Source organism: Malaya genurostris, chromosome 3, assembly GCF_030247185.1.
Source record: "Malaya genurostris strain Urasoe2022 chromosome 3, Malgen_1.1, whole genome shotgun sequence".
Lineage (NCBI taxonomy): Eukaryota > Metazoa > Arthropoda > Insecta > Diptera > Culicidae > Malaya > Malaya genurostris.
This window is the reverse complement of record NC_080572.1, coordinates 240,932,359-240,942,561: the sequence shown is the minus strand read 5'-3', so window position 1 is coordinate 240,942,561 and position 10,203 is coordinate 240,932,359. Positions and strand designations below refer to the sequence as shown.

Here is a 10,203-nt window from a genome sequence, read left to right as displayed (position 1 = left end):
AAATACGTTAGGTACTCTTTAGTCACACACCACATGTCAAAAAACACTTCATGTCTAACTGTATCAATTACTATAAATGGTTATCTTTTCAGAACAAAGAGGGGGGGGGGGGGGGGTCTGAGAGAATTAAAAGGTAGAAAATACACATGTTCGAAGATTTATGACGTGTGTTATTGATGAGTTTATTGCTATGCAGCGCTGTTAGAAAAAAAAAATCAATATTTTCATTTCATTCAGGAGTTCTTGCGTGAGTCACAATTTGAAAATTACGCTCCTTTTAAATATATTGCTGGACGCATACACAGTGACCGTAAATAACGTAATGAAGTACTGGGTTCCCTTGTAATCTTTTTGTTTCGTAATTCATTGCACCCGTATTGTTTAGGTACGCTAGCGCCGTCCTGAATTCAGTGGAACACATATGAAACAGACACATTTCTGTCAGGTTGTGTATGGGTTGGGTCTAACAGCTCACAGTAAACTGGACAGTGATCTGAAACAAGCGGCGTGTTAACGTACGATGTAAAATTAACTTTGGTGGCGAGAAAGGGCGGTTTGGCTGTATTGATAATTTTCTCAAAACATGGCTAAAAATTCTATTTCAGAACTAGTGTTTTCCAAAAATTCTATTTCAGAACTAGTGTGTTTCCAGGTATATAGTTTAATTTCCCCAAGTTATCAAGTATTCCGAGCTTGGTTAAATATGAAACAAAACTTTGTTCTCAGTTATAGCAACTGGACGTGATTCGACGGATGATCCTGAAACGCTTTATGTTTATACTTTTCTTCTCCATATATTTTTGTTTTTCAAAAACAAAGAACTACAGACGCATTCACACAGAAAAATCTCTCCACCTGCCCATTTATCATCGTGTGGTGTATCAACGGATTTTGTTTTTCTTCGTTTAGCCCTTTACGTAGAATGTGCGTGTAAAAGAAAAGCCGAAAAAGACGCCATCAAAACAATAAACACTTCTCAGTACCCGACACGACGGCGAATAAGCGGCGGTAGTAGGGTTCGATTGAGGAAGCGATCGCGTCATCCTGATGGAATTTTCTGTGAAAAAGTGCTAATTTGGATAAAAACCATCTTGTGGAACAATTAAGACCGTCTCCGGTAGTGCATAGAAAGGAATCGTGACTTCAGATTAGGTGGCAATATACGACCACAGAGATGGGGTGCTTCGAAAGTAAATCCAGTGATCAGCATCAGCCCACTGCTGTGCGAGGCTGTACCGATATTTTTTGGCTAATTGTTTATGTTATATTCTGGGCTGCGTTGGTAAGAACCTAGAAGTTGTTTTTTTTGTTCACTGTTTCGCAAATATGAAACCGAAATGAGTAGTGAAACAATATATTAGATTGTATCTTGGACCACACCCCCCTTATCCGATTGAACCAAATCAAGATTATAAAGATTTTAAAGTATAAGCAAGTAATCGATACAATCTGCGTTGTATCAGATACGGTTTGGTTTGTCTTTGCTTTATCTATATTGCTTGGGTTTTCTAGCGGTTACAAGTACTATAACATTGTTATCGATACTTGTTGATATGTATAGAAACACCTGTTTGAACTCTCCATATTTGATGGCAACTAGGTATAAAACCTCTAAAACAATATCAAGTCATATTAGAATTTCAAATCTATGTAATTGAACCAATGAACATTTGGCAAGTATAATGAAAACACACGAGCTTTCTACAACATATACTTCCTCTCAGTTATTAGTCTAGAATCCAGGATGGGACGGCAAATCTAGATGAAAAGTTTTTTGCTTTACTTGAAAAATTATTTTATCATACTTCCTACACTACGATCTAATTAATATGTCATTATAGTGACTCACGTTTAACGCATTTCAAGCAAACGATGAAGGAAACTTCTTCATCACTCGTACGTTCACTGTATAGTAATTTTTGCTTCCTCTCACTCCACAGCTTGTGATTGCCGTATTCTCATTCGTGTACGGTAACCCGCTGCGCATCATCAATGGCTATGATTCGTTCGGAAATACATGCGGCGTCGAAAGTAACGAAAAGTTTGCACACTTTCCGTTGTCCGGCTTGAACACCTTGGACAAACCGTACGTGTTTTTCTTGGACCTAAAGGAACTTCGGCAGACATTGAAGATTTGCGTGAAAGAATGTCCCAAAAAAGATATCGGAACGGCTATGGAACTGTATCGGTACTACGAGGAAAGAGGAAGCAAATACTGTCGGTACGATTTCAACATGAGCCTATTGGCGACCCAGGAAGCGTCGGGACCGAAGTACTTTGCCTTTGCCGGGCCATGTCCGAAATTTCCGGTATACGAGGCAACGCCGGTGCTTCACCGTTGTATACCGACCGGAAAAAATGCTCCCCTGCATCACGTTAAGGATATGTACGCACTGATCAATTCCTGGGGAGCAGCTCAACAGGTGTTCAGCGATTTGTACAAAACATGGCCAACGGTTGTGCTGATTTGCGGACTAAGCTTGATTTTCTCTATAGTTCTCATAACGATGCTGCACGTGTTGACCGCGATCATATCGTGGGTCATTTGCATTTTCGTTGCGGTGGCTAGCATTGCGATTACTGGGCTACTGTGGTGGAGTTACTACAAGGCAAAGCACAACATGGACGTTGATCCGAAGCTATCGTACCTGGAGGAATTGGTGCGGAATGAAACCACCATCTACGTCCTGGCCATTGCTGCAACCTGCATAATGATTATCCTGCTGGTCATCATTTATTACCTTCGAGAGAAACTGAGCGGATTGGCTGCCCTGTTCGAAGAAGCCGGCAAGTGTATGATTGAACTACCGGGGCTGGCAGGACCTCCGGTGCTAGCCTTCATTGCATTGGTTCTATTTCTTACATTTTGGGTTGTGGTGATCGTTTGTTTAGCCACTGCCAACTATCCGAACGTGCGGCCACTTTTGCCGTTTACTCAGCTCAAAGAAAACCCCAACAAGACTGAAGCTGAGGTGAAACCTGATACTCCGGCCAACAATAATACTTATAAATGTAGGACTCGGGAAATATGATTACTTTTACTGGTTTGTCAACTCATATCATCTTTTCAGCATTCGATTTGGTTGAATATCCTGAGGCTGACTACCTTCGCCATATGCTGTGGATCTACATCATCGGCTTAATCTGGACAACGGAATTCATTTTCGCCTGCCAACAGCTTGCTATAGCGGGAGCCGTAGCGTACTGGTACTTCCGCAAGCCAACCGATACCCCGGTGCTGCAAGCCATTGGAAAACTCATCAAATATCATCTGGGCTCGGTTGCAAAAGGATCGTTTATCATCACAATTTTCAAGATTCCACGTTTGATACTGACATATTTGTACACAAAGTAAACTTGACCTGAAACCTGAAACAGGAGAACAACTGCTCTAAATGAGGTTTATTTCTAGACTGAAGCGTCATCAACAGGAAGGATCGGAATGTGCAAGTTGTTGCCTCAGGTGTTGCATCTGTAGTTTTTGGCTTTTGGAGAAGTTTATCCGCTATCTGAATCACAATGCTTACACGGTAATCGCGATCGAAAGTGTAAATTTCTGTCCGGCAGCCAAGATTGTAAGCATTTTTCATCAGGCATCTGTTTTCACTTATTTACGGAGGCTTTAAATCGTACCTTTCTTTTCCCAACCGCACAGGCTTGGAATGCTCTGGTGACGAATGCTTTACAGGTGGCCACCATTAACGGTATCGGTGATTTTGTGCTGTTTTTAGGCAAACTTGCCGTGGCTGCCTTGTGCGGAATGATCAGTATTCTGCTGCTACGCGACAACCCGAACGTACACTTTTACATGGCCCCCGTAATCATCATCACGGTTTTTTCGTTCTTTATCGCTCACATTGTCCTGTCGTTGTATGAGGTAAATGAAAACCTACCCGAAATGCAGATTACAATAAATCGAATAATACAATATCTTCTTTACCTGCTCACTACAGATGGTTGTAGACACGCTGTTCCTGTGTGTCTGCGAGGATCGTACGATCAACGGAAACTCCGGTCGCTGGAAGGAAAGTAACCTGGCGCGACTGCTGGGAGAAGCCCCCGAAACGGATGCGGTGGAGGCTCCGATGCAGGTTGTGGAAATGGCTCCGATAACCAAGCAACCGTTCTCAATGCAAACTCTTCAAATGACTGAAATTGAAAATAACAAAGCATAACAAGGTGCGCGTACTTTAGAATAGACGATGCCCCTCAACAGAAGCCAGCCAAGTGAAACATACGCAAGCACAAAAGACGGCATACTTTTTTGGTATTACAGATTGGCGGTCGCGATAAAAGAGTCTCTCCAATATTTGATATAAGACAGCTTTTCAAAGTTAGACGTTTTCAGAGCTAACTTTACCAACTTGAACAATATACCGTTTTTTTTTCTTCCTATTTTGATATGAAGCTACGAATCTATTTACAAGACGATGTTTCATCGAGTTGGGAAACAACTCCATCCAGAACGTTATACATCATTAAAGTATTGTAACTATTTAAATCTCACTCACAATGAAAAATTAACGCTAGGTAATATTTATTGTATGCATTTCTAAATCACTCGAACTTCATCTATTCTTTGAATTAGATATCCTGCACTTCATGATAATACATTAATAACACATCGTAACTCACGTTCAAATTTCCATAGTTAATATTGCTACTTATAAAATCAGATTATTATCCATTGTTGAAGAAGAAAGTTTTGTCAGATTTTATTTCTATATTGATGTTTTTCAACGCCAGTTCAGATTATAGAAAGAAATATTTGCTATATATATTATATGTACGAACTAGTGATACGATAAACACTTATAATCGTATTTAATAATTGGAGAATACCAATAAAGACGCTAATTATGAGCTCAATCTGTTGACTCCTTAATCATTCGTTTGGTTTCAATGTTATCTGTATAAGATCTAGTGATGCTTACTACCAACTAGAGATGGGCAAAACAGTTCATTTTAAAGAACCGTTCAGTGATGCATAGTTCTGTTGAAAGAACTAGTTCTCCAGAGCTGTTCATTCGTTCTTTTCATAGTTGGTTTGTTCGTTCAAAGACTAAACGAGAACTCACTTTTGTAAGCTTAAGCGAGGAAAAAAAGGTGCCTCGAAATAGAACCGAGGTTTCGTGACGAAACTTTCTTATTAGTACCGTTCTTGAAAAAAGGTTGAGCGAGCTTAAAAAACAAAAAAAAAAGATCCCTCGACTTTGAACTGAGGAACTACCGTTCTCGAAAAAAGAACTATAGCTCGTTCATTCTTTCAAAAGAACTAGTTCTTCTGAACTGTTCGCGAACGAATTGCCCATCTCTACTACCAACACTGGTCTACTGCGCACATCTAAATTGTCCAATCCGTCATCTGCCATGTAGCGGATTTAGTTGAAGCTTCCCCAGACGTGAATAAATCTCGATGAACATTAGAAAAGGTCCCAAGTGACAGATTCTCTCTGTTCACTTACTCTTTCAATTATTACAGCCTATTCCTGTATTTGCCAACAATTTCTTAACTACAAAACGAAACTCGTTAAGCTCAGTCGTTATTATATGTAAAAAGTAGGAGAGAGATTACCGATAGGACCTTAATAATCAAAAGAGAAACTCTCATTTGCATTTAGGACCTTTTCTCATGTTTGACTTCAGTCACGAAACAGTTAAGCAACGATTTGTTTCGCGATTCTAAGTATCGGCGCAAGGAAGACTGAAACAACTTTTAAGTGCTCGCGACCTTGGAGGCATGCGCCCTACTCATCTCCTCGCATAAATGCAAGAAATCGCAACCGAATTAAATGTGACGGACGATCTAATGAAGATGCTGTTCTTACAGCGGATGCCAGCAAATATTAAGGCCGTGCTATCGATCAGCGATGGCACTATAGGAAAAATTGCCGAAATGCCAGACAAGATGACTGAACATCCATCCTCGCACGTCGCTGTCACCAGCGATGTCCATCTCCTCTGTGTGAGGAAGACCATTGTTATAATTTCTCCCCTCGCACTGGCAACATCAACGAGAGCTCTTCTCTTTCACACATATACAGCCACATCATGAGAGCGCGTGTTTATTTTCTTTCAACTCTAGCACTGGATCGCACCAAATTGCTAGAGCAGAGCTCTAAAATTTTCTGAGGTGGATTAAGATATTTTCACCGAAGAATGCCCGCCGGTGAGCACTCTGGGGTGGAATCATGTAAGGTGATAAGTGACTATCACCTTCTGGTGATAAAGAGGTGATCACCAGAATGTTTGGAATCACCGAAGGTGATCACTTTTACTATCACCATCACCGGTGATTGAGCCAACTTCACTCCATTTATCACCTGTCAAGAAACGTCAATTTTTCTGGAGTAAAATATAAATGTGACGTATACCGTTGATATTAGGAGGAGTAACATATGAAAGTGGCGTATATACGATATATAAAAAATTCACAGTTTGTTCGTGATATAGCTTCTAGTAGTAGCCGTTCTCGAAATGATTAGATGTGAAATTCAAAGTACTCAGAAGTTTGGAGAATTGTGCAGTTGTTGCCAAACAACAAAACAAAATTCGACAGCCAAAATCTGTAAACTAGTTGTAATTCCATGCTAGCAAATCGACAGCAAACTAGTTCTGATTTCATGCAGCAAATCGTCTAGTTATCGATCGAACCCGAAGGTTAAAACCGAAAAGTAATTATTTGAAATTTTAATGACACCAACACTGTTTTTCAAAGCACTTCCTCGTCGTGCAAAATGATTATCAGGTTCTTTGGAACGATGATTCGAAAAACACATAGTATCTAAATTTTTATTCCTATAGTTTTCAATCATTTTCATTAATTCGAGTCATGTTTATCAATGATGATTTGTATGGATCGAAGAGTAACGTTGAAAAAAGTTGCCTCGCGAGTATGGCTAACTGTGCAATTCACTTGTTGGTTTAATTTAGTGCCGATTTTTATTTTTCAATGGAAATCAATGTCACAGTCAGTTCTTTGGGATAAATTTGCTAGCTTTGAAATGACACGAATTGTTAGATCTTCTTGATGTTTCACAACTGATGGCATTCCTCTCGAATGAGATAGATCCGTTAAATAATTTTGTGTATAGTTTTCATTCACTTTACGAATTGATTTAATTTATAAATACTACCGTTCATTCTATGAATTCTTTAAACTATACAAACTAAGTTACATTTTGGTATTTAATTTTGACACAACATCAGTACGAATTTTATTAAAAAATTATACTCTCCAACCAATTTTGGTAGGTTAGTGGCTTAAAATTCACCTAACGGACAATAATTTATAAAGCCACTTCTCAAAAAATCAAATCACTACTAAAAGTGATAACTAAATTGCTATCACCTCCATTATGACATGAAGGTGATTAAATCGTGGTGACTATCACCTTACGTAATTCCAACATTTGATAGTGATGTTAGCCTTTCAGCAGTGGTGACAGAACTTGGTGATTATCACCTTACATGATTCCAAATTTTCAAAAGTGATAATCACTTGGTGATAATCACCTTACATGATTCCACCCCTGGTGTACAGTTCGCATAATAGAAGCGTGGTGAATTTTGGTGAGAAAAGGGCTCCAATCAGCTTTACAGCCCTGTTCAAAATGTATTTCCTCCCCGTTATTTTGTATCAGGCCAAATTAGCACATGGGCGCCACATAAACGCTTCTTTCAATATGAGGAATTTATATTATTACGCAACAGTTTTGATATGGAGCACATCTTTATTTTCTATATAGCGGTGCAAATCAGAAACTCAAGGAATCTTTTTAATCACATCACAATAATCGAAAGAGAGAGTGATTGAAGAGAAACTGTCACTTGCTTATATGCCCTTTTGAAAAATTAACCGAGATTTCATCATTTGATTGGAAATATTTCTAAGTTTCGATTTTAATGTATCAAGCCTCGTATTTTCAATAATAAATGATTGAAATTTTGATTAGTAGCGAGCAGTGTCCTATTTTGTTTACTAAAAATCTCCGGCATACCGAATTTCCCTGCCATAGACGACGGTTTTGAAGGAGTGAGCGATATATCAAAGGGAAAGCATCGCTCTGATTGGTCAATCTATGCAAATGCGAAGCTGTTGGAAGCACGCAAATCTATAAATAGAGGCGAAATTATAGCCAACGTTTCAGTCCTACGCGTAGCATGCTAAAGGTAGTTTGTTTCTAGACAGCAAGACAAAAAGTGCCATAAAACGATTTGAAGCTTTAAGGTGAAATGTAGCGTCATAAAATGCGCGCAAAATTTTACCCGTTTCAGTTGAACGAACCGTCGCACAAAGCATACCAAGAAAAACGGACACTTAGAAACAAAAACTTTCTTCAATGATTGAGCGCAGTGGGCTTACCTCTCATTATATTGGCTTGTAAAAAAGACTGGACGTAATGGATTTTTGAATCCTTCACACTTTGAATATATGCTAATTCAATCGTTATTGTTATTGATTACTCTTACACTAGAGCTATACATCATGAGTAATTATGAATGACTAACATGAGGTTATATGTATATGTATTGACCAACTTGCTAACCATGTATATGCCTGTTGTTTTTCAATGGTAATCACATTGTTTGTATCGCAATAATACTTGGTTTGTATTTCATTCAGTAGCTTGTCAATGATGAAGTTGTAGTTTTGCTATAAAAATTGCTACAATCTAAAATAATACCTGTTATACGATATCACACAGCCAGGCTTTTTTGCTTCAGCAACATCAATGCATTGAACTCAACAGAATTGGACATTATTAGCATTATAAATGACAGTTACTTAGAAAATAAACAATTTCTTACAATACCCATTTTATTGTATTCAACTCGTTTTTATTTCAACACAAAACCCAATGCTGCATAAATTCGCGTCATAATTTTATATGTAATTTCTGCTCACGATATAATGCCACCGTGCCCACCGTGCATTTCTCACACCACCTCAATACGAAGCAGCAGCGCGCAAGCAATAAAAAAATGCGGAAAAGTTTATGTAAACTTTTTCAAATTTCGGTGGTTTTAGCTAAAGTTTTATAATTTTGAATTGCATTTTCAGATTCTTTGTGAAATTCTGCAATTCTACAAACACTAATTTTCAGTTCTAAAATCATCCCCGTGGAACGGAACAGTAACCGTTTGTACATTTCAAAAACCAATTACGGCTCGGCAAAGCAAAATTTCAAAATTCTAAGAATACTTAGTTATGATAAATTTGATTTAGAAAACTTAAGTGTTTTTGGTTTTTCGAAAATCGGTCTAGTTTTTGAATAATTGATCAAAAACGCGATTTTCGCATTCCGCTACATTTCACCTTAATTGATATGTTCTGATCTTGTGTCATACAAGCTCGGATGAAATTCCATGTTATGTCGTTTCGCCTGAGAAATTGACAACTGCCCAGGGTAAATTTTGAGTGCTTAAGATTAATTTCTAATTTATATAAGGTGAACTCGATTGATAATGAGAAAAAGTTTATCGCTTTAACCGAAATCGCAGAATGGTAGAGAAACTTAACCCTATAAAAATAACTGCTTGCATACAAAACCTTAACACAAGCTTGGCGAAGAGAAGCTTAAATATCGATATCGGTATCGCAAGTATGTACAAAGATATAATTGCATACATTTGGGATATTTGTGTAATTTAGTCGGCTATAAAACAAATACAAATCACAAACGATGTTCGGTGTTGGTTCCTAATAAAGATCCATCTAAGCAGACTCTTGTGCAATTGCATATTCAACAGTGTGACGATTGATTAAAAATGTCGATTATTATAAATTTATGTTGCCTTATTCCACATCAACGGCTCGAACAACCCTATGGGGCTGATCATTGTAGTTTTTATTATTTATTTATGTCGGTTTTCTTACCTTTGGTCCTAATTTCTATCCAGTTTTAGCTTAATTCCAGTGGTTTTATTCAACTGTGTTTCGTAGGTGTATTTTGTTGTCATTCTACTTTATTTCCACTCCGAACTTTTGCTGACATGTTACTTTGTTTCCTTAAATGTAAAAGTTAGTTGTATTTGGTGTTTTTTTTTTCTACCAATATTCCATTTCGTGTCTTAGATAGTGTTAATAAAATTATTTTCAATTTTTCAGCTCCACATCCATCATATTTCGTATCGTATTGTTCTTGCTATTCTTGAATTTCTTATTCCTCGTTATTTGTAATACTTTTTGTATATTGATTG

At 37.9% G+C, this 10,203-nt stretch overlaps 1 protein-coding gene across 1 annotated transcript; it reads left to right on the top strand.

Moving 5' to 3' along the window:
* The first annotated feature begins 945 nt into the window (after window positions 1–945).
* LOC131436958 (choline transporter-like 1) lies at window positions 946–4,869 on the top strand. The gene is made up of 6 exons (XM_058605967.1): window positions 946–1,282; window positions 1,941–3,012; window positions 3,072–3,351; window positions 3,413–3,575; window positions 3,656–3,877; window positions 3,954–4,869. Exons 1-6 carry the CDS (start codon window positions 1,175–1,177, stop codon window positions 4,173–4,175), a joined length of 2,067 nt encoding a protein of 688 aa, XP_058461950.1. The 5' UTR covers window positions 946–1,174; the 3' UTR covers window positions 4,176–4,869.
* Window positions 4,870–10,203: the final 5,334 nt, after the last annotated feature.